The sequence below is a fragment of the Aegilops tauschii genome, chromosome 5 (assembly GCF_002575655.3).
Source record: "Aegilops tauschii subsp. strangulata cultivar AL8/78 chromosome 5, Aet v6.0, whole genome shotgun sequence".
Taxonomy (NCBI): Eukaryota; Viridiplantae; Streptophyta; class Magnoliopsida; order Poales; family Poaceae; genus Aegilops; species Aegilops tauschii.
Window position 1 is genome coordinate 508,067,482 of NC_053039.3, and position 24,784 is coordinate 508,092,265.

The following is a 24,784-nucleotide window of genomic DNA, read 5'->3' on the forward strand; positions in this document are numbered from 1 at the left end:
TGCTGACCACTCCACCTGTCCTGGCGGCGCCGACTGAGAAGGAGCCCATGCTCCTCTACATTGCCGCAACTAGCAGAGTGGTCAGTACAGTCATCGTGGTTCAGCGCCCAGAAGAAGGCCGAGCCCAGCTAGTCCAGAGGCCGGTATATTATCTAAGCGAAGTACTATCCAGCTCAAAGCAAAACTACCCACACTACCAGAAGATGTGCTATGGAGTGTACTTCGCCGCCAAGAAGCTGAAGCCCTACTTTCAAGAGCATCCCATCACGGTCGTATGCACCGCCCCGCTTGCCGAGATCATAGGCAGCAGGGATGCATCCGGCCGGGTGGCTAAATGGGCCATTGTGCTGGCGCCTTACACAATCTTCTACCAGCCCCGCACCGCCATCAAGTCCCAAGCATTGGCCGACTTCCTCGTCGACTGGGCCGAGACCCAGTACCTACCGCCGGCTCCCGACTCTACTCTTTGGCGGATGCACTTCGACGGGTCCAAGATGCGCAGCGGCTTGGGAGCCGGCATCATCCTCACCTCTCCCAAAGGCGACAAGCTCAGATACACGCTGCAAATCCACTTTGCCGCCTCCAACAACGTGGCCGAATACGAGGCGCTCATACACGGGCTCCGGCTAGCCAAAGAGCTTGGCATACGTCGGATCCTGTGTTATGGCGACTCAGACTTGGTGGTCCAGCAGTCATCTGGCGATTGGGACGCCAAGGATGCAAACATGGCGAGCTATCGATTCCTCGTCCTGCAGATCAGTGGGTACTTCGAAGGGTGCGAGTTCCTTCATGTACCACGGGCCGACAACGACCAAGCAGATGCCCTGGCACGGATCGGCTCCACCCGACAGGCTATACCAACCGGTGTCTCTCTCCAGCGCCTCCTCAAACCGTCTATCAAGCCGTCTCCAGAGTCGGACTCTATCTTCGTACCGCCCGCCCCCGATACAGCCGGATCCAACTGGAGGAACCCAGCAGGCGGCTCGGGGACTTCGACAAGCGGCCCGGGGACTGCTGTAGTCGCACCCGGCTCGGGGACTTCAGAACCCGGTCCGGGGACTGCAGCGACACAAGAAGCGGTGGCCGATTCCAACTCTCCACCACCCAACCCACTCACCCGAGTCACAGTGGCCGTACTAAAAGTAGAAGAAGTCACAGCTCCATCATGGGCCTAGCCCATCCTCAACTTCCTAGTCAACAGAGAGCTGCCGACTGATGAGATTTCGGCAAGACTAGTGCAACGCCGAGCCGGAGCATATGCAATAATAAACAGAGAACTTGTCAAGCGCAGTGTCACTGGAGTCTTCCAGCGCTGCGTCGAGCCAGAGAAGGGTGTAGCAATCCTCAAGGATATCCACCAAGGCGAATGCAGCCACCACGCAGCCTCAATATCACTTGTGGCCAAAGCTTTCCGCCATGGTTTCTTCTAGCCGACTGCTTTGGAAGATGCCAAAGAGTTAGTCAAACGCTGCAAAGGATGCCAAGTCTTCTGTTCCAAGCAACACCTGCCGGCTTCTGCACTCAAGAGCATCCCCCTCACCTGGCCCTTTGCCGTCTGGGGGCTGGACATGGTGGGCCCATTCAAGACAGCCCGCAGCGGCTTGACGCATCTGCTTGTCGCCGTGGACAAATTTACCAAGTGGATCGAAGCGAAGCCGATCAAGAAGCTAAACGGGCCGACTGCCGTGACATTCATTGCCGACATCACTACTCGGTATGGCATGCCACACAGCATCATCACCGACAACGGCACAAACTTTGCCAAGGGAGCACTGGCACGTTTTTGCGCGACGCAAGGCATCCGACTGGACTTAGCATCCGTTGCCCACCCACAGTCAAACGGCCAGGTCGAGCGAGCAAACGGCCTCATCCTCTCCGTCATCAAACACCGACTGGTCGTACCACTGGAGCGATCGGCCGGCTGCTGGCTCGATGAGCTGCCGGCTGTCCTCTAGAGTCTGCGTACTACCCCAAACAAGTCAACCGGCTTTACTACGTTCTTCCTTGTATATGGAGCCGAGGCTGTCATCCCAACTGACATCGAGTTCGACTCGCCTCGGGTCACCATGTACACGGAGGCGGAGGCCAAGGAAGCGCGAGAAGACGGCGTCGACCTGCTGGAAGAAGGTCGGCTGTTAGCACTCAGCCGGTCCGCCATCTACCAGCAGGGTTTGCGCCGTTACCACAACCGGAAGGTCAGGCCAAGATCCTTCCAGGAGGGCGACCTTGTGGTTCGGCTGATCCAGCGAACAGCCGGCCAGCACAAGCTCTCGGCCCCTTGGGAAGGCCCTTTCATCGTCAGCAAGGCACTAGGCAATGACTCCTACTATCTGATCGATGCACAAAAACCAAGAGCACGCAAGAGGGATGATTCCGGCAAGGAGTCGGAACGACCATGGAACGCAAACCTCCTGAGAAGACTTTATAGTTGAAAGCAGTATGTATCATGCTACCGTTTTTTAAATATGAGACAAACGGGCCCCCTGAGGCGCACTCGGGGACTGCCCTCCTTTTATCCATGAATGACGAGTGTCATACTCATGAATGTATTATTACATTTGATTTTCTGTCTGGCACCGGGTTCGACTAGTCGGCCCGGGGACTGGCCGCCTTAAGTTATATTAAAAGTTCTACCTGAAGTCAGACAAGTAGTGTGCCGGCACCCGAGCCCTCTCTTGTTGAAAGTCGCAGCTCGAAGAACCGACTGTCCGACTGGAAGAGCCAAAGGCAGAAAGGATGCCCACACGAAAAACGGCTAAGGACTAACGAACTTATATAACACAAAGATGGCCTCCAACCATGCATACCGGCTGTCAAAACAGTCGGCTGGCTGGCCTCCCAATCACTTCGCTATAACCCAACAAAGCTAGAGTACTTGCCCTCCCAACTGGCCAAGCACTTCTCCAGCCATAGATTGCAGAGCAGCTGTCCGGCTGGGAAGGCGGCAATCAAGGGAGGGCGGCAAAGGAAACAGCCGAAGGATGAAAAGTAAAGAACAAGGGAAAGCCAAATGCAAGCATAATTATGTTTACACATAAGGCCCCCAACAGGCCGGCAGTCAATATAGTTCGAATACACCCCCAGTGGGTGGAATTGTGCAAACATAACAAAATACTGTTCCAAGAGTGGTAAAACAGGAAAGTAGAGGCAGCAGACTAGACTCAGGGTGTAGCAGGGGAGCCGGGCTGCTCGGTGGAGACGGCACCGCCGGCTGGAGGAGTGGCCGGCTGGCGGGTCTCGGCTTGATCATCGCCGGCTGCAGGCGGTGCACCCGCGCGTGCCTTGTTGCTGGAGGCACGGTCAAGCTGAGGCTGACCGGCCGCTCCACCATCTGGCGCGGCGTCTTCACCCCCTCCTCCTCCTCCTCACCCTCTGCCGGGTTCAGCCCGAACCACTCCTCCGGCTGGGCAACACCGTTGTAATCCACCTCAGGAGCGAAGGCGCTGGTGTCGGTGTAGTCGGCAATCGCTGAAGCCCGCTGGATGATAGCCGGCCGCGCCGGCTCCAGCTCCGTCTCGGCCTCCTGCCGCTAGGTGGCCAGCTGGTCCAGACTCAGCTCGGGATACTAGGCCTTGACGAACTCCAGACCTCGAAGCGGCCAACCGCCACCTCCAGCCAGTCGGCAGTCCGACTGGGGGTATGGGGAATCACCTCACCAGGCCAGAGAGCGGCCAACACCTGCGCCCCAACACGCTGAAGCCGGCGGAGCATGCGGTGAGCCGGCTGGAGGCGGGCCTGATTCGCTAAGAGCTGCTCCTCCAACGACCGGCGAGCGTTCGGCGCAATCTCGGCGCCAGCCTGCCTTTGTGCCTCGCGGTGGGCCTCGACAACCTGGTTGGCGGCAGTAGAGTAGCCAGGGAAGTACTCTGCGCAAGAAAGAAAGAGAAAGAAGAGAAAAACACCAAGTCAGAAAATGAGCCAAACGGCAAGCGGCAAGCAAGGACAAAGAAGAGATCGGCCTACCGTCAACCAAGTCTTCGATCTGGCCGTAGCCGTTGATCAGCGACTGCCTCGCTTCGGCCCAGCTTGCCGCCTCTGTCCCATATTGGGCTTGGAGGGCGGCCTCGCTGTCCGGCACCGCCTTCAGGGCCGCCTTCTGGCTCTTCTCCTGGTCGGCCAGCCTCTTGGCCAGGCAGTCACGCTCCTGGTCCAAGGCGTCAAACTCGGCCTCCTTAGTGTGGAGGGCTGCCTGAGTCCCACCCACCTGCTCCCTCAGTCTGGCGTTGGCCGCTGCAGGCATGGCAGAAAAGAAAGAAGCAATAAGGAAGAAGTCGTCAAGGAAGATCCGACCCGACTGCTCAGCAGTCGGCCCGAATCTCGGGGACTGCACCCAGTGGGTGCGCTAACGCGCCCCCACGTGAGATAAAGGACGAAGCACTTACCCTGGCTCTCAGATAGATCAGCATTCTTCTCGGTCAGCTCCCGAGCCTGGGAGTTGAAGGCAGCCACACGGAGGTTTTGGTAGTCCTGCAAGACAGGCAGAGAAGCGTATGAGAACAAGCTAGCAAAACAAAGCTCGCTAAGAAGTTCCAAGCCGCCTGCTCAGCAGCCGACTCGGAACTCGGGGACTACACCCAGTGGGTGCACTGACGCGCCCCCACGGAAGAAACCAAGATCAAAAGAAGCAAAAATAGGAAGACTAACCCGAATGGCCTCTCGCGTCGCAAGGAACTCATCATTGTATTTCCTCAGCACCGCGGCCTGGGACTGAAGCCGGTTCTGGACTTCCTGCGCCGCCACGTTCACCACGGCCGTCCCTCCACCCGGCGTCCACCCCGAGCTGACGCTGGCCGCCTCCACGTCCCGGGCCGACGAGCCGGAGCTCGCGGCCTTCTGCGGGTCCGATGAGGCTTTCCCCGCGCGCTGGCGCGATGGCGACTGGACCACCAGGTCCGTCCTCGCGGCCGGCTTGCCCCCGGCCGATTGCGCAGGCGACACGTTAGGCCGGCTGCCTTGAGCCGCCCCAGTCGGCGGGGCCGGTGCCGCCTCCCTCTCCGGGACGACAACGTCGTCCTCCCTCTCCAACCCCAGCTGGTCGCCGCCGGCTTCCTCCGGCGGGGGCTCCGGGACCTCGGGCGCCGCAACACGCAGAGGGGTGACGAGCAAGGCCCCCTCCGTTGTTGCCGCGGCCGCAGCCTCCGCTTGGGCCTTGGCCGCTGCGTTGGCGCGCGCCTTCGCCGGTTCCTCCTCCTCTTGTGCCGCCTTGGCGGCAGCCGCCCTCAACTCCTCCGCCTCCCGCTCCTCCCGCGCCTCCCGCGCGTTTCGCTCCGTCGCCGCCTGAAGCTCGGCCCGGGGGTCCAGGCGGCTGGTGCTCCCGGATCCTCCCGGCGATCCGACGACGGAGGCGGCAGCAACCCGCTCAAGCGAAAGCGGAGCCCTGATTTTTGAGGAAGTGCAAGGATTCAGAAAATCACCAAGAAAGGAACAAAGAATGTACAAAGGAATATATGCTTACGCCGACACCATCTGCGGCTGCTTCACCACCTTGCGGAAGCGGGCCCCCTTCACGGCCGCCTCCTCCCGCCTGGTTGCCGCTGCCCCGCCCTTGGGCTTCTTCGGCCGGCTACCGAACAAGCCCGACGTGGCACGGCGCTTCTGCCCGCCGCCCCAAGCAGGCGGCGCGGCGGAGGAACCCGCGCCGTGGCCGGACGCCGGCTGGTGGCGTGGGACGATTCCGCCTCGTCGTCATCCGGCCAGTCGTCGAAGCTGGCTCCAAGCCCGTAGCCGCCGGCTTCGCCGCCACCCGCCTCGGTGTTTTCATCCATGGCGGCCGCCCCCAAGTCGTGGTCCTCCAGGTTATGCTCCGCCCGGTCAGGGAGGAATCGGCGCTCCGCCTCCGACCCGGCTGCGGGTCGAAGGAGAGGGCTTTGCCAAGGCGTGCCGACTGGTCAGAGTCGGCCAAAAGGAACTCGGCGACAAAACTAAGAGAAGAAAGGGAAAAGGAGAGCATACCGTAGGCGGGGGATGTGCACGGGAATATGGCTCCTTGCCAAACCGCCACTCTGCGGAGAGCTTGCAGTTCGCAAGATAATTCACCATATGGGCCACCTCGTCATGCGGCATGTCCTTTGTGCACATCTGACTCGGATCGAGTTGGCCGCTCATCTGACAGATCAGGTGAGGGCGGCTCTGAAGCTGAAGCAACCGGCGCGCGACAAAGGCGGCCAGCAAGTCGGACCCAGTCAGGCCCTCCGACTGGATCATCACCCGCAGTCGGGCAACGGCCGCGGCTCCAGCCTGCGACAGCGTTACAGCCCGATAGGACCACTGGGGCCGCCTCCCAGCCGGCGGGCCGGCTACGAAAGCCGGCAAGTTGACGTAGTCGCCTTGTCGGGCGACGTTCTTCACGTAGAAATATGACTTCTGCCAGAGTTTCACCGACTGGATTAACGTGATAATGGGGAAGGGGTTGTCGGCCGCCGGCCTCCGCATCGCGATGAAGGCGCCGCTCTGGGCCGGCACGCCCTGCATGCGGGTGCCCAGCTTAGATTGGAAGAACTCCCCCCCAGAGCTCGAGGGTGGGGAGAACACTAAGAAAGCCTTCGCACAAGGAGACGAAGGCAGACAGCAGCACCACCGTGTTCGGAGTGAGGTGGTGCGGCTGGAGTTGATAGAAGTCGAGGAACGAGCGGAAGACAGCACTCACCGGCAAGCCGATGCCGCGTAGGAAGTGTGAGCGGAAGACTACCCGCTCGCCTTCCTCCGGCGCCGGCGTGATCTCCTTCGCAGGCACGAGACGGACCCGCACCTGGTCCGTGCCGGGCAACCGCCGCGTCTTGCGGAGGAACTCGATGTGGTCCATATGGACGTTGGAGCCGTCCCAGTCCCCACCGTACTGCATGGTGGCGAGAAGCTAACGATGAAGAGCGCAGCGGCGGAGAAGGCTCGGCCCTGCGGCGGCAAAGCTGCGGAGCGGAGTGAAGATCGATGGGACGACGCGGCGGCGAAGCGCTGCTACGAGGGAAAGCGGGAGGAAGAAGATGGCGGAGAGGAGAGGAGCGTGCGAGCGTCTGCCGCCTCCCCTCCTCCTCCTACTTATAGCCTCGTGCGGCGAAGCCGAGGAGGCGAGGCGTGGGGAGGAACGTGGGATTAACTGCGCCCACTGCCCCCACGTCCCGCGATTATTGCGCCCTAACGGCGTGCGGAACCGCCACCGGAAGACATGCGGACAGCTTTGGGCCACAAAGAATCTGCGCCTGGGCCTAGGCATAGGAGTGGTGGGCCCTCGGCCTGCGGCGACGTCTTGTCGCGCGCGTGGGTTGGCGGATTCTTTTCAGCCAAGGGACGCCACGTGGTTCGCAGGCGGCGAGCGGCCGGCCCGCGGCCCGATGCACGCGCCAACAGACTCCCGCCTTCCGACTTTAAAATTTTTCGCCAAGACGGTCCGTCCAACCGAAGCCGGCTCCCAGCTGCTGGCTCGTCAAGATAAGAAGCTGACCGAGCTTCTCGACCTCCTCTCAGCCTCGAAGCCCAACCAGCTTCGGGGATTACTGTCGGAGTAAATAGCCACGGGTAGTCTAACCGACTCCCCCTGGCTCTTCGAAAAATTATCAGGCCATACAAGCCTTCAAGCATACAAAGCATAGGGCCGCCTTCCCCCGGCCTGCTATCCCCAGGGCCGACTCCCAGAAGCCGGCCATGAAGAGAGCCGACTCCCAGAAGCGAGCCATGAAGATAGCCGACTCCCAGAAGCCGGCCATGAAGAAAGACGGCTCCCAGAAGCCGGCCAAGACTGCACCCACTAAGACTGTACCCACATAACGGCGATAGGACGGGGCGTGGCCGCGGTACAGCCCACTACCCCCGAATCCCGGAAGAAGCATGGCTGCAGGGCGCCGTACGGGCCAGCCATCCCCCGTCCGGCGCGGCACTGTAGCCGTGTTGGCCTCGATGTCACCCACGACGGGCACCAGTATGGCCCGCAGGCGGCGGGCCCCTCTTTGCCAGAGAGACACCCGGAGGCGGCCTGGCCTCCTCTAGTCGGCCAGGGGCGTGGCCGGCTCCCAATAGCCGGCTACCTCCCTTCCTCGAAACATGTGCCTCATTAAGGGGACAAGACGAGGTAAGGCTACAATGAGAGCCCACAAGGCGGCGACACTGCAGCCACGCTTACCTCGACAAAGCCCTCGTCATCAGAGGCGAGGCAATAGTAACCAGCGGCCGACAAGGCCCCCAAGCGGTGGGGCCGGCCTGTCGGCCAATAGGCCGGCAGCCGGCGGGACCCACCAGCCGGCGGGCCCCAATGACCAGCGGAGAAGCCGGCGAGCATAGACGCTGACGGTTGGGACCCGCGCCCAGCCGGATTACCATTGTACCCCTGGGGGGTAGGCCTATATAAACCCCCCGGGACACCCATGCAAAGGGTTGATCTCATAGAATTCCACACACCACATAGAGAGAAAAGGAGAGCTAGCCTTGCCCTTCTCCTTCCTCTAGCCAAATAGCGCAAGCAGCGCTTGTAGCTACTTGTATTGATCTAGTGATCATGCGGAGACCCCGCAGAGCAGGACTAGGGGTGTTATCTCCACGGAGAGCCCCGAACCTGGGTAAGATCCGCCGGCGTGCATGTCTTTGCCTCATCCCGTTTCCAGGCACCGGAGATGTTTTACTGGCTCCCACAATGATAAGCCACCCGTTCGCATATGTCGCACCTACCACCCGACACACATACAACTTTAATATTTACTTTTTCCCTTTGTCGCAGATTTCTCTTATGCGGGCCTCTTTCGATGGCCTGATTTATGGTCCTGTCAAAGGACAAATACACCAGATCGACATGGAGCACAGGCGTACAGGGGCAGCCCTAGACGCCAATCCAACGATTACTCTACCTGTTTTCAGGACCCACGCGCAGCTCGCCTTTTGTTGTGGCATGTCAAATAGCCGGTTGCTTATGGCATTACTTTGTACCGATGCGCTTTGACACATCAATCCAACTATAATGGAAACAGTTCATGGTCCAAGTTCAAGGGCCCCAGATACCATCTCTGTTCTCCCTCTGTTTTCCTTTAAATTACTTATTTCCCAGCAACCGTACACTCTGGTACGTTTCATATTTGCTAGGGGCTCTCCATCGCCCCACGATATGGCAACAAAGTCCGAACAATCCTTAAAGATAAGTTCGGCACCCCGAATTTAGCATTATATGCATTGGCTCTGAATCATGTCTTTGGTCAATAGTTGGGTTGCCCAGCTCCTGTGCTTGCTACCCTACGTTCCGCTAAATCGGCTAGGGTAGTAAAGGGAGAACTACTGCGAGTGTGCCCTGGCCTTGACCAGATGAGCGCCTCAGTAGAGAAAGCCGAAAACTGACTGTCATGATACGGCGAGAGCCGGTCAGCTGTTCGAGGGTCAAAAATCGTTGGAGATTTTTTCCGCATTATGCGAAAGATTGGCACTTCCCGATCAGATGCTGACAGCACTCTGGTTTGAACCATGGGCTGCGCCCACTCTTTATTATAAAACTCCTATGGCTAAGTGAGGGCGTTTAAGCCGTATAGTCCGATTGCGTTGTTCGTTGCGCTAAACAACAATTTCAAGGACCATATAATTGGATCAAGATTGTTTAGATTCCATCCCGAACACCTCCGTACTACCTACGTGAGGGAAGAAGCCGACGACTGGCCAACCCTCAGACTACATACAACATGGCCGCACAGGAGGAAACAATTAAAAGCATAAAAATTTACATTACAAAACAGGCCTTGTTTTCATAATACAAGGCAAAGGCAACATCAATACATTTATTCAAATACAATGTTCTGTGAACATTGTGCTGCCGCAAGGCGAGACCCCTCCAGGACATCCGCAAAATACCGTTCGGGTGTGCGGTGCTCCTTGGCCTCCGGTGGCCCTCTGGTCACCTCAACGGCGTCCATCTTCGCGCACCACATCTTTCAACGGGCGAAGGCCATGCACGCGCCTTCAATGCAGGCCGAACGCTTGACGACGTCCAGCCGAGGACATGCGTTCACCATCCGCCTCACGAGTCCGAAGTAGCTGCCGGGCATAGCTTCGGCTGGCCATAGCCGGATTATCAAATCCTTAATGGCTAGTTCGGCCACCCTATGCAGCTCCACCAGCTGTTTCAGCTGATCGGTGAAGGACACGGGATGCTCTGGTGCCACATACTGCGACCAGAATAGCTTCTCCGTAGAACCCCCTCCTTCGGCTCGATAGAACTCCGCGGCGTATGATACACTACGTGGCAAATCCGCAAAAGCCCCTGGGGAACTCCGAACCTGGGTTAGTAAAAGGTACTACTTCTCCGCATACTTGCTTTGCATCTTAAATGCCTTACCCGCCGTGATTTTCTTGGCCTCCTGGTTCTCCTGGAGGGCAGCCCAGGCCTCATTCCGGGCGGTCTCCGCGTTCTGACGAGCCTTGGCGAGTTTGGTCCCTTGAACTGACGCATCATGCTCCAAGGCCTCGCATTTTTCACCACATCCTGGAGCTCCTGCTGGACTTCTTTGACCCGGGCCTTGAGCTTCTTACGGGCGGCTTGTTGCTGGACAGCCTTCTCCTCACCCTTGCCCAGGGCCTTCCTCAGGGCCTCGACCTTGGTCGCGGCTCCTGCACATGTTACGACACTGCGGTCAATATACATCGCCTACTCCTTCCGAACACACAGCAAGTAGTCACTCACCTTGCTTCTCCTGGAGCCGAATTTTAACCTCGCCGAGCTCGTTCTCAGTCCGCTCCAGCGTCTGCTTCAGTTCAGAGACTTCGGCAGCTTGCGAGGTTGTGGCCAACAGTGACGCCTGCTTATTGATACATATTAAGTTAGTCTCCTATAACAAAGGATTGATCCACTGTCCGGTTCTTCTCGCCGAACACCGGACAGTGTCTCAGGGGCAACTGTCTACACGGGGTTTTTCTCTTTCTTACCTCGAAACCTATTAACAGGTTGCTGCAGGCTTCATTCAGTCCACTCTTGGCGGACTGAACCTTCTCGATCACCGCACCCATAAGGACACGGTGCTCGTCCACGACGGAGGCGCCTCGTAGCGCCTCCATCAGGTTATCCGGCACCCCTAGATGGACAGGGGCCACCGGTGGAAGCGACGCACCCCCCCTCCTTCAAAGGGGGCTGCTCGCCCGACTCCGGAGCCATATCAGTCTCTGGAATCGTATTCGGCTGAGGGTCGAACTGGATGCGGCCCTCTTTGCCAGTCTCCATGGGGATCGGCTCCCCCATGTGTCCAGCAGTGGAGGTCTCGCCTTGTGGCGCCTCCCAGACAGGATCCTGGGCTCCCCCCAGTTCGGAGCGATCCTCTGGGACAACACTTCGGTGTCGTCCCTGGCCCCAGGGGAATAGGCAGGCGGTGGCGACATACTCGCCATCTCCGACGGAGCTAACGAACCTCCAGATGAGGATCGCTGGATAAGGTCACGGGCCAGACTGCAATAGTACAGTTAACTATGTCAAAATAATGAAGAGAAAGGGCCGGATGTGCGCATGAGCGAGCCATGTCACTTACGATGCGGCCTGGGGCTTAGTACGGGGGCGTCGTCCCAGACTGTTGTCAACTTCCCACGCGGTATTAACCGCTGGGACGCCGTTCCCCTTCTTGGGCGTTTCCACCTCCAGATGCGCCGAAGCCGCCCTCTTCTTCTTCCTCTCCTCAGGGGGAGGGCTGTTTTCCTCCTCCTCCTCCTCTTCCTTGTCATTGTCCTCAGGGACAGAGGAATGAGCCTCGTTGTCTTCGGACGTCACGTCCGAAGTGCACTTACGACGGGGGCCACTCTTGGCCCCCTTGGCCTTCTTCTCCGGTGCCTTATAGGGCGCCGGCGCCAGCATCTTCGCCAGACACGGGATGACCGGTTCTTCGGGCAGCGGAGCCAGACACTGGATCCGCTTCGCCCTCTCCATCCAGTCCTGAAAAAGCAACAATAAAAGCTCAGGCATCATCCTTGAAACAAACAAGTGGAGAATGCATTAAAAATGACATACCTCGCTAGCGAGGTGTTTAGCGTCGTGCCCGCGATCTGAATCTGCGGCCCGCGGTTTCTCGTTGCCCTTAAAGAGCAACTTCCATGCACCTTCGTGAGTAGTCTCGAAGAGCCTCACTAGGGTCTGGTGCTTCTTTGGATTGAACTCCCACATAGGGCGGCTTCGGCGCTGGCACGGAAGGATCCGGCGAACTAGCATCACCTGGATCACATCAACGAGCTTGACATTCTTGGTTACCATGCTTTGAACGCGCATCTGCAGTGCTATCAGCTCGTTAGGTGAACACCAGTCCGGGCTCTTCTCGACCCAAGAGGTGAGTCGCATGGGAGCGCCGGAGCGGAATTCAGCAGCTGCGGCCCAGGTGGTGCCGCGAGGTTCTATGATGTAGAACCACTGCTACTGCCACTCCTTTACCGTGTCCACAAAAGTACCTTTGGGCCAGGAGACGTTGGACAGCTTGCTCACCATGGCTCCTCCGCACTCCGCGTGCTGACCATCCACCACCTTCATCTTCACGTTGAAGACTTTGAGCCACAGCCCGAAGTGGGGTTGGATGCGGAGGAAGGCCTCACACATGACGATAAATGCCAAGATGTTGAGGAAGGAATTCGGGGACAGATCATGGAAATCTATCCCGTTATAATACATCAGCCCGCGGACGAAGGGGTGGAGTGGAAACCCTAGCCCGCGGAAGAAATAGGGGATGAATACTACCCTCTTAGTGGGCTTCGGCATGGGGACGACCTGTCCCTCGGCCGGCAGGCGGTGGGCAATCTCCTTCGCCAGATAACCGGCCGCCCAAAGCTCAGTAATGTCCTCCTCCTTGACGGAGGAGACCATCCATCTGCCCTGGCCTCCGGATCCGGACATGGTTGCTTGAGTGGAAAGGATATGAGAACTTGGGCGCTGGAGCTCGAGATCGGAAAGACGGAGACAGAGAGAAGGTGTGAGAGAAGAAGAGGGAATTCTTATCCCCTTATAAAGGCCCTGAATATCAAGCGCCTCCTCACTCGCCTTAGGATTCGCCTATTCCCAATGACCGTATAAACGGCACGGTTGGATTACCCATACCCGCATTGATGAGAATCCCGCGATAAGGGGACACGATCTCTGCTTTGACAAGACGTGCCAATGACAACCGCGTCTCGGGACGTGGAGTGTCGAACACAAAAGCGGTTTGGAATTATGGCTGGTTGGACGTAATGTCGTGCTGCAAAAAGTTGTTAGAGGATAGAAGTCGTGTAAAAATATATTCTCTCTGCGGTTGTGTATGGTGTGTGTGACAGGTCCGGATTCTATCATCACATCCGAAGACTATCTTGGAGTTCGGAAAAAGGGGAACCCGCCTTGCAATGCCGAAGACAATCTGCGCGCCGGACTCCTCGTCATTGAAGCCAGGTTCAGGTGCTACTGAGGGAGTCCTGGACTAAGGGGTCCTCGGGCGTCCGGCCTGTTATTCATTGGGTCGGACTGATGGGCTGAGAAGACATGAAGGCCGAAGACTGTACCCGTGTCCGGATTGGGCTCTACAAGGCGTGGAGGGCAAGCTTGGCGACCGACTATGAAGATTCCTTCTTATGTAACCGACTCCATGTAACCGACTCCATAGTCATATAGGCTAGACTTCTAGGGTTCCAGCCATTACGATCTCGTGGTAGATCAACTCTTGTAATACTCATATTCATCAAGATCAATCAAGCAGGAAGTAGGGTATTACCTCCATTGAGAGGGCCCGAACCTGGGTAAACATCATGTCCCCCGTCTCCCGTTACCATCGACCCTAGACGCACAGTTCGGGACCCCCTACCCGAGATCCGCCGGTTTTGACATCGACACTGGCCCTCCCCCTCCTCTACTCCTTTATATACGGGGGAAGGGGGCACCCCATAGACACACAAGTTGATCATTGTCTTAGTCGTGTGCGGTGCCCCCCTCCACCATAATCCACCTCGGTCATATCGTCGTAGTGCTTAGGCGAAGCCCTGCGCCGGTAGCTTCATCATCACCGTCATCACGCCGTCGTGCTGACGAAGCTCTCCCTCAACACTCAGCTGGATCGAGAGTTCGTGGGACGTCACCGAGCTGAACGTGTGCAGATCACGGAGGTGTCGTACTTTCGGTACTAGGATCGGTCGGATCATGAAGACGTAGGACTACATCAACCGTGTTGTCATAATGCTTCCGCTTACGGTCTACAAGGGTACGTGGATTACACTCTCCCCTCTCGTTGTTATGCATCACCATGATAGATCTTGCGTGTGCGTATGATTTTTTTGAAATTACTGCGTTCCCCAACAGTGGTATCAGAGCCAGGTTTATGCGTAGATGTTATATGCACGAGTAGAACAAAAATGAGTTGTGGGCGATAATAGTCATACTGCTTACCAGCATGTCATACTTTGATTCGGCGGTATTGTTGGATGAAGCAGCCTAGACCGACATTACGCGTACGCTTACGCGAGACTGGTTCTACCGACGTGCTTTGCACATAGGTGGCTGGCGGGTGTCAGTTTCTCCAACTTTAGTTGAATCGAGTGTGGCTACGCCCGGTCCTTGTTGAAGGTTAAAACAACACACTTGACGAAAAATCGTTGTGGTTTTGATGCGTAGGTAAGAGCGGTTCTTGCTCAACCCATAGCAGCCACGTAAAACTTGCAACAACAAAGTAGAGGACGTCTAACTTGTTTTTGCAGGGCATGTTGTGTTGTGATATGGTCAAGACATGATGCTAAATTTTATTGTATGAGATGATCATGTTTTGTAACAGAGTTATCGGCAACGGGCAGGAGCCATATGGTTGTCGCTTTATTGTATGAAATCCAATCGCCATGTAATTGCTTTACTTTATCACTAAGCGGTAGCAATAGTCGTAGAAGCAATAGTTGGTGAGACGACAACGATGCTACGATGGAGATCAAGGTGTCGCGCCGGTGATGATGGTGATCATGACGGTGCTTTGGAGATGGAGATCAAAGGCACAAGATGATGATGGCCATATCATATCACATATATTGATTGCATGTGATGTTTATCCTTTATGCATCTTATTTTGCTTAGTTCGATGATAGCATTATAAGATGATCTCTCACTAAATTTCAAGGTACAAGTGTTCTCCCTGAGTATGCACCGTTGCGAAAGTTCGTCGTGCCGAGACACCACGTGATGATCGGGTGTGATAAGCTCTACGTTCACATACAACGGGTGCAAGCCAGTTTTGCACACGCATAATACTTGGGTTAAACTTGACGAGCCTAGCATATGCAGATATGGCCTCGGAACACTGAGACCGAAAGGTCGAGCGTGAATCATATTGTAGATATGATCAACATAGTGATGTTCACCATTGAAAACTACTGCATCTCACGTGATGATCGGACATGGTTTAGTTGATATGGATCACGTAATCACTTAGATGATTAGAGGGATGTCTATCTAAGTGGGAGTTCTTAAGTAATTTAATTAATCGAACTTTAATTTATCATGAACTTAGTACCTGATAGTACTTTGCATGTCTATGTTGTTGTAGATAGATGGCCCGTGTTGTTGTTCCGTTGAATTTTAATGCGTTCCTAGAGAAAGCTAAGTTGAAAGATGATGGTAGCAACTACACGGACTGGGTCCATAACTTGAGGATTATCCTCATTGCTGCACAGAAGAATTACGTCCTGGAAGCACCGCTAGGTGCCAAACCCGCTGCAGGAGCAACGCCAGATGTTATGAACGTCTGGCAGAGCAAAGCTGATGACTACTTGATAGTTCAGTGTGCCATGCTTCACGGGTTAGAACCGGGACTTCAATGACGTTTTGAACATCATGGAGCATATGAGATGTTCCAGGAGTTGAAGTTAATATTTCAAGCAAATGCCCGGATTGAGATATATGAAGTCTCCAATAAGTTCTACAACTGCAAAATTGAGGAGAATAGTTCTGTCAGTGAGCATATACTCAAAATGTCTGGGTATAACAATCACTTGATTCAACTAGGAGTTAATCTTCCTGATGATAGTGCCATTGACAGAATTCTTCAATCACCGCCACCAAGCTACAAGAGCTTCGTGATGAACTATAATTTCAAGGGATGGATAAGACAATTCCCGAGCTCTTCGCAATGCTAAAGGCTGCAGAGGTAGAAATCAAGAAACAACATCAAGTGTTGATGGTCAACAAGACCACCAGTTTCAAGAAAAAGGGTAAAGGGAAGAAGGGGAACTTCAAGAAGAACGACAAGCAAGTTGCTGCTCAAGTGAAGAAGCCCAAGTCTGGACCTAAGCCTGAGACTGAGTGCTTCTACTACAAAGGGACTGATCACTGGAAGCGGAACTGCCCCAAGTATTTGACGGATAAGAAGGATGGCAAAGTGAACATATGTGATATACATGTTATTGATGTGTACCTTACTAATGCTCGCAGTAGTCCCTGGGTATTTGATACTGGTTCTGTTGCTAATATTTGCAACTCGAAACAGGGAACTACGGATTAAGCGAAGATTGGCTAAGGACGAGGTGACGATGCGCGTGGGAAATGGTTCCAAAGTTGATGTGATCGCAGTCGGCACGCTACCTCTACATCTACCTTCGGGATTAGTATTAGACATGAATAATTGTTATTTGGTGCCAGCGTTAAGCATGAATATTATACCTGGATCTTGCTTGATGCGAGACGGTTATTCATTTAAATCAAAGAATAATGGTTGTTCTATTTATATGTGTAATATCTTTTATGGTCATGCACCCTTGAGGAGTGGTCTATTTTTGTTGAATCTCTATAGTAGTGACACACATATTCATAATATTGAAGCCAAAAGATGCAGAGTTGATAATCATAGTACAACTTATTTGTGGCACTGCCGTTTGGGTCATAATAGTGTAAAGTGCTTTAGGAAACTCCATTCTGATGGACTTTTGGAATCACTTGGTACTTGCAAACCGTGCCTCATGGGCAAGATGACTAAAACGCCATTCTCCGGAACAATGGAGCGAGCAACAGATTTTGTGGAAATCATACATACTGATGTATGTGATCCGATGAATATTGAGGCTCGCGGCGGGTATCATTATTTTCTCACCTTCACAGATGATTTGAGCAGATATGGGTATATCTACTTGATGAAACATAAGTCTGAAACATTTGAAAAGTTCAAAGAATTTCAGAGTGAAGTGGAAAATCATCGTAACAAGAAAATAAAGTTTCTACGATCTGATCGTGGAGGAGAATATTTGAGCTACGAGTTTGGTCTTCATTTGAAACAATGCGGAATAGTTTCACAACTCACGCCACCCGGAACACCATAGCGTAATGGTGTGTCCGAACGTCGTAATCATACTTTTACTAGATATGGTGCGATCTATGATGTCTCTTACTGATTTATCGCTATCGTTTTGGGGTTATGCTTTAGAGACGGCTGCATTCACGTTAAATAGGGCACCATCTAAATCCGTTGAGACAACGCCTTATGAACTGTGGTTTGGCAAGAAACCCAAGTTGTCGTTTCTTAAAGTTTGGGGTTGCGATGCTTATGTGAAAAAGCTTCAACCTGATAAGCTCGAACCCAAATCGGAGAAATGTGTCTTCATATGATACCCAAAGGAACTGTTGGGTACACCTTCTATCACAGATCCGAAGGCAAGACATTCGTTGCTAAGAATGGATCCTTTCTAGAGAAGGAGTTTCTCTCGAAAGAAGTGAGTGGGAGGAAAGGAGAACTTGATGAGGTAACTGTACCTGCTCCCTTATTGGAAAGTAGTTCATCACAGAAATCTGTTCCTGTGACTCCTACACCAATTAGTGAGGAAGCTAATGATGATGATCATGTAACTTCAGATCAAGTTACTAACGAACCTCGTAGGTCAACCAGAGTAAGATCCGCACCAGAGTGGTACGGTAATCCAGTTCTGGAGGTCATGTTACTTGACCATGACGAACCTATGAACTACGAGGAAGCGATGATCATCCCAGATTCTGCGAAATGGCTTGAGGCCATGAAATCTGAGATGGGATCCATGTATGAGAACAAAGTGTCGACTTTGGTTGACTTGCCCGATGATCGGGAAGCCATCGAAAATATTTTTTTTGACTATAAACAGTAGGGTAAAACACCACTGTAATTTTTATAAATTAATAGGGCAAAGTAAACAAGTAGTCTGAAAGGCTTGAGATAAGCCTTTAGAAGAAAAGAAAAAAACTAAGAAGAAAGAAAGAAAAGAAAGAGAGAACAGAACTATAAAACAAGCCTACAAAAGAAATAAGATTACAACAGGGCTTCTAGCCAAACAGAGAATTGCCTCTCATGCTTTTTCTTCGTTCTGAATCTTAGAAGCTTGAGTTCCTCCAAGAAAATGAACTTCCATCCTTGGAAGGATGGTGCAATGTTCTCAAAAATCTTATTATTTCTGGTTATCCAAATGGCCCATGATCCAAGAATGATGATCTCCATGTAGAATGGGTAGTTTAGTTTGTCCTTCAGATCTGGGAATGCTTCTAACACTGACAAGTTTGGTGTTCTTGTTGGACAGATAAAATCCCAGCATTGTTGTACAAAGGGGGGCAACCCCAAAAGAGATGATGTAATGTTTCTTCCTGTTGGTAGCCTCTTACTGCATAGTTATATGCGTCCAACACAAAACTCTTTCTTCTAAGCAGATTTCTTGTGTTGACTCTATCATGGAGCAGTTGCCAGAAGAATACTTTGTGTTTGGGCTAACATGAGCTCTGCCAAATCCAGTTGAAGTGTGGGGGTGTGTGCTTATGTCCAATTAGAAAATTATATGCTTTGATGGATGAATAGAATTCATTCCCCCAAATGTAGCTCCATGTGTCCAATGAGTCCAAGTATTCAGATTGTCTCATAGAGATGCAAATATCCTCCATTTGTAAAAATTCCTCATATGCTTCTGTTGTCAGTGGGAGATAGAAGAGATCCTGTAAATATTCAGTCTGTATCACTTGTTGAATGTTCAGTTGCGGATTTTTGACAAAGGAGTATAAGTGATGGAATTTGTTCTTGAGCACTGTCTGATGCCATAAATCATCCCAAAAATGCACTAATATCATCTCCCACATTGCATCTAGCAATAGCTTTGTACTGATCAATGAGAGCTAAGTTGGATTTCCACCAGAATGAGCCCACCATGCTGTCTCCTGGTAATTTCCCATCACGGTAGTAAGTTTCCCAAATTAGATCGACACAAGGAATGTCATGTCTGTTGAAGAATTTGTGTACATTCTTCATGAGCAGGGTTTTGTTGTGTGTATAGATATCCAAGACTCCCAAACCACCCTGTTCTTTGGGTCTACAAACTGTGTGCCAAGCCACCAATGCAGGTCTGCGGTCCTCCATGTCAAGGCTTCTCCAAAGATAGTGCCTCAAGTATTTTATTATCTGTTTCTTTATGGTAATAGGGATGTCCAGACAGCACATGAAGAAGACTGATAGTGATGTAAGCACTGATTTGACCAGGAGCAATTTTCCTGCTTGAGTCATGAAAATAGAGATACCTGCCAGTCTCTTTGCAATCCTGCCATCAAAAATAAATGGATCTTCAAGAAGAAGACTGACGCTGACGGTAATGTTACTGTCTACAAAGCTCGACTTGTTGTGAAAGGTTTTCGACAAGTTCAAGGAGTTGACTACGATGAGACATTCTCACCCGTAGCGATGCTTAAGTCCGTCCGAATCATGTTAGCAATTGTTGCATCTTATGATTATGAAATTTGGCAAATGAATGTAAAGACTGCATTCCTGAATGGATTTTTGGAAGAAGACTTGTATATGATGCAACCTGATGGTTTTGTCAATCCAAAGGATGCTAACAAAGTGTGCAAGCTCCAGCGATCCATTTATGGACTGGTGCAAGCATCTCGGAGTTGGAATAAACGTTTTGATAGTGTGATCAACGTATATGGTTTTATACAGACTTTTGGAGAAGCCTGTATTTACAAGAAAGTGAGTGGGAGTTATGTAGCATTTCTAATATTATATGTGGATGACATATTGTTGATTGGAAATGATATGTAATTTCTGGATAGCATAAAAGGATACTTGAATAAAAGTTTTTCAATGAAAGACCTCGGTGAAGCTGCTTACATATTAGGCATCAAGATCTATAGAGATAGATCAAGACGCTTAATTGGACTTTCACAAAGCACATACCTTGATAAAGTTTTGAAGAAGTTCAAAATGGATCAAGCAAAGAAAGGGTTCTTGCCTGTGTTACAAGGTGTGAAGTTGAGTCAGACTCAATGCCCGACCACTACAGAAGATAGAGAGAAAATGAAAGTCATTCCCTATGCTTCAGCCATAGGTTCTATGATGTATGCAATGCTGTGTACCAGACCTGATGTGTGCCTTGCTATTAGTTTAGCAGGGAGGTACCAAAGTAATCCAGGAGTGGATCACTGGACAGCGGTCAAGAACATCCTGACATACCTGAAAAGGACTAAGGATATGTTTCTCGTTTATGGAGGTGGCAAAGAGCTCGTCGTAAATGGTTACGTCGATGCAAGCTTTGACACTGATCCGGATGACTCTAAGTCACAGACCGGATACGTATTTATATTAAACGGTGGAGCTGTAAGTTGGTGCAGTTCTAAGCAAAGCGTCGTGGCTGGATCTACGTGTGAAGCGGAGTACATAGCTACTTCAGAAGTAGCAAATGAAGGAGTCTGGATGAAGGAGTTCATATCCGATCTAGGTGTCATACCTAGTGCATCGGGTCCAATGAAAATCTTTTGTGACAATACTGGTGCAATTACCTTGGCAAAGGAATCCAGATTTCACAAGAGAACCAAGCACATCAAGAGACGCTTCAATTCCATCCGCGAGCAAGTCAAGGAGGGAGACAGAGATTTGCAAGATACATACGGATCTGAATGTTGCAGACCAGTTGACTAAGCCTCTCTCACGAGCAAAACATGATCAACACCAAGACTCCATGGGTGTTAGAATCATTACTGTGTAATCTAGATTATTGACTCTAGTGCAAGTGGGAGACTGAAGGAAATATGCCCTAGAGGCAATAATAAAGTTGTTATTTATATTTCCTCATATAATGATAAGTGTTTATTATTCATGCTAGAATTGTATTAACCGGAAACTTAGTACATGAGTGAATACATAGACAAACAGAGTGTCACTAGTATGCCTCTACATGACTAGCTCGTTGAATCAAAGATGGTTAAGTTTCCTAGCCATAGACATGAGTTGTCATTTGATTAACAGGATCACATCATTAGAGAATGATGTGATTGACTTGACCCATTTCGTTAGTTTAGCACTTGATCGTTTAGTATGTTGCTATTCCTTTCTTCATGACTTATATATGTTCCTATGACTATGAGATTATGCAACTCCCGAATACCGGAGGAACACTTAGTGTGCTACCAAACGTCACAACGTAACTGGGTGATTATAAAGGTGCTCTACAGGTGTCTCCGCTGGTACTTTTTGAGTTGGCACAGATCGAGATTAGGATTTGTCACTCCTATTGTCGGAGAGGTATCTCTGGGCACTCTCGGTAATGCACATCACTATAAGCCTTGCAAGCAATGTGACTAATGAGTTAGTTGCGGGATGATGCATTACGGAACGAGTAAAGAGACTTGCTGGTAACGAGATTGAACTAGGTATTGAGATACCGACGATCGAATCTCGGGCAAGTAACATACCGATGACAAAGGGAACAACGTATGTTGTTATGCGGTTTGACCGATAAAGATCTTTGTAGAATATGTAGGCGCCAATATGAGCATCCAGGTTCCGCTATTGGTTATTGACCGGAGATGAGTCTCGGTCATGTCTACATAGTTCTCGAACCCGTAGGGTCCGCACGCTTAACGTTCTGTGATGATCGGTATTTTGAGTTTATGTATTTTGACGTACCGAAGGTTGTTCGGAGTCCCGGATGTGATCACGACAATGATGAGGAGTCTCGAAATGGTCAAGACGTAAAGATCGATATATTGGATGACTATGTTTGGACATCGGAATGGTTCCGGATGAGTTCGAGCATTTTCGGAGTACCGGGAGGTTACCGGAACCCCCCGGGAAGTATATGGGCCTTATTGGGCCGTAGTGGGAGAGAGGAGAAGGGAGCCTAGGAGGGGGCACGCCCCCCCCCCCCCCCCACCAAGCCCAATCCGAATTGGGTTGGGGGCCGCCGCCCCCCCCCCCCCCCTTCCCTAGTTGGACTAGGAGAGGAAGGAAGGGGGAGGAAGGAGGAAGGAAAGGGGGAATCCTACTCCCGGTGGCAGTAGGACTCCTCCAGGGCGTGCCATAGAGTGCCGGCCCTCCCCCTCCTCCACCCCTTTATATACAGGGGAAGGGGGCACCCCATAGACACACAAGTTGATCAGTGCCTTAGCCGTGTGCGGTGCCCCCTCCACCATAATCCACCTCGGTCATATCGTCGTAGTGCTTAGGCGAAGCCCTGCGCCGGTAGCTTCATCATCACCGTCATCACGCCGTCGTCCTGACGAAGCTCTCCCTCGACACTCAGCTGGATCGAGAGTACGTGGGACGTCACCGAGCTGAATGTGTGCAGATCGCCGAGGTGCCGTACTTTCGGTACTAGGATCGGTCGGATCGTGAAGACGTACGACTACATCAACAGCGTGGCCATAACGCTTCTGCTTACGGTCTACGACGGTACGTGGACTACACTCTCCCCTCTCGTTGCTATGCATCACCATGATAGATCTTGCGTGTGCGTAGGAATTTTTTTAAAATTACTGCGTTCCCCAACAATTGTCTCTCGATCCAGTGCAGAAGCGGAGTACGACGCTGTCGCCGATTGTGTTTGGCTACGTCAGTTGCTTATTGAGCTTGCCATCTCTCCCACGAAGTCCACTGCCATTTTCTGCGACAATGTTTCGGCTGTGTATATGTCCACAAATCCAGTACATCATCGGAGGACAAAACACATAGAGCTCGACATTTATTTCGTTCGAGAATAGGTGGCCCTTGGCGAGTTCCGTGTTGTACATGTTCCAATGGCTCAACAACTAGCCCATATCATGACCAAGGGTTTGCCAACATCAGTTTTTTAGAGCTTCAGGTCCGGTCTCTATGTCTCCCGGGGCATCGACGACACGACTGCAGTGGGGTGTTAGCGAACGTGCTTGGATAGTGGTCCCATTCTTTATAGGCTAGACTTGTGTAATTCTGTTGTACAGCATGTATATATGTACCTGTGTAACCTCAAGTGATAATCAAGGAAAGTGTTGCACGGTCTCTTTCTCTACCCTCGTTCAGACTTCACCAATTGGCCTTGACGATGTTCTTCTGCCACGGGGAGTATCATCCCTAACATCGACGACGAACCTGGCCGGCCCAAGTGTCCAACTACGCACACTGATAACATGTGCCAAAGCAAGACCATGTCTCACCCATCAAACAGGTCGAGGAGGACAACGTTTTATTTTACACGACCAAATAATCAGCATCTGCGTCATACTGTTCTTCTGTTCCGATGAAACCAAGGCAATGCTACATTTGGCGCCACACGGACGCATTCAACTCGTCACACCATTGCCGCCATCGGCCAGCTGCCAGCTGATAGCTCCAGTGCCAACGGTGATTACTATACGCATACGTACGATAGTCATCACTCAGCTCTGTCTCTCCCTCCCTATATATACATGCAAAGCCAGAGCTAGAAGCACAACACACGTCACACGAGCTGCATCCATCCCATCACAGGACCCTTCCCCTTTAGCAACAAGCCAGCCATCTCGCTAGCTTTGCTGCTTCCTCAGTCAGTAATGGCGTCCAAGCAGATGCTCGTCGCCGTATTCGCCGCGGCCGCCCTCGCCGTGGCCTTCCTCCCGGGGCTCGCCGTCGCCACGGAGCACATGGTCGGCGACGACAAGGGCTGGACCCTCAACTTCAACTACACGGCCTGGGCCGAGACCAAGCAGTTCGTCGCCGGCGACACGCTAGGTAAGCAATCACACAACCATTAATCCAACCACGCGCCGCGCATGCATCTCGCCATGCTTCACAACACGGCGCGCTCCCTGTCTTGGTTTCGTCGGAAGCTAAACTGCTCGCCGCGCGCTCTCGTGTTACCTATATTGCAGTGTTCAAGTACAACAGCCCCGCCCACAATCTGGTGGAGGTGGGCGGGCCGGACTTCCTCTCGTGCACCAAACCGGCCAACGCCGTCGTCTTGACCACCGGCGAGGACCGGGTCACGCTCGACAAGGCCGGACGCAAGTGGTTCTTCTGCGCCGTCGGCCAGCACTGCCAGAACGGCATGAAGCTCAAGATCACCATCCTCGAGACCGCTCCGCCGACTCCCCAGCCAGCCCCGACCAACCCTGCTGGCAAGCTGCAGGCGCGGTTCGGTGAGGCAGCGGCCGCGGTCACTGCGCTCGCCATGGCCGTGCTCGTGCTCTAGGCTACAACTCCCATCGACCTTCTATATGTGAGCCACCGAGACCGTCGCGTCGTGTTTTTCTTTCTATTTGTGTGTGTTGTCGTGCTGCTTGTTATGTATCAGCATTATTGTTTGAGAGGCGTTTTTCAGACCATGGTTCAGCCGAACCTATGATGAATACAATTGGATTTTACACTGAAACATTGAAATATGAGACATGCTTAGTGAAATTTTATTCCAATTAGTCGCAGTTTTTTGGGGCTTATGATGGCTGTTAAAATAAACCGCTCCCTAGCCAGCCAATGCAACTTAACCTAAAATTTTATTCTAAAGGCTACTAAAAGCATGTACAACCACAAGTAGCAAAATCCGGCCTCTAACCGCCAGCGGACCCATCCATCCGCGTTCATGCACAGTGATCGGACAGCACACAAAAATTCTTCTCCACAACCGGATC

The 24,784-nt window shown here is 52.4% G+C and overlaps 1 protein-coding gene across 1 annotated transcript; it reads left to right on the top strand.

The window, feature by feature from the left end:
• Nucleotides 1–23,634: 23,634 nt before the first annotated feature.
• Nucleotides 23,635–24,528, top strand: LOC109779608 (blue copper protein 1a-like). Its single transcript, XM_020338247.3, has 2 exons — nt 23,635–23,888; nt 24,029–24,528. The coding sequence occupies exons 1-2, from the start codon at nt 23,711–23,713 to the stop codon at nt 24,346–24,348; spliced, it is 498 nt and encodes a 165-aa protein (XP_020193836.1). The 5' UTR covers nt 23,635–23,710; the 3' UTR covers nt 24,349–24,528.
• Nucleotides 24,529–24,784: the final 256 nt, after the last annotated feature.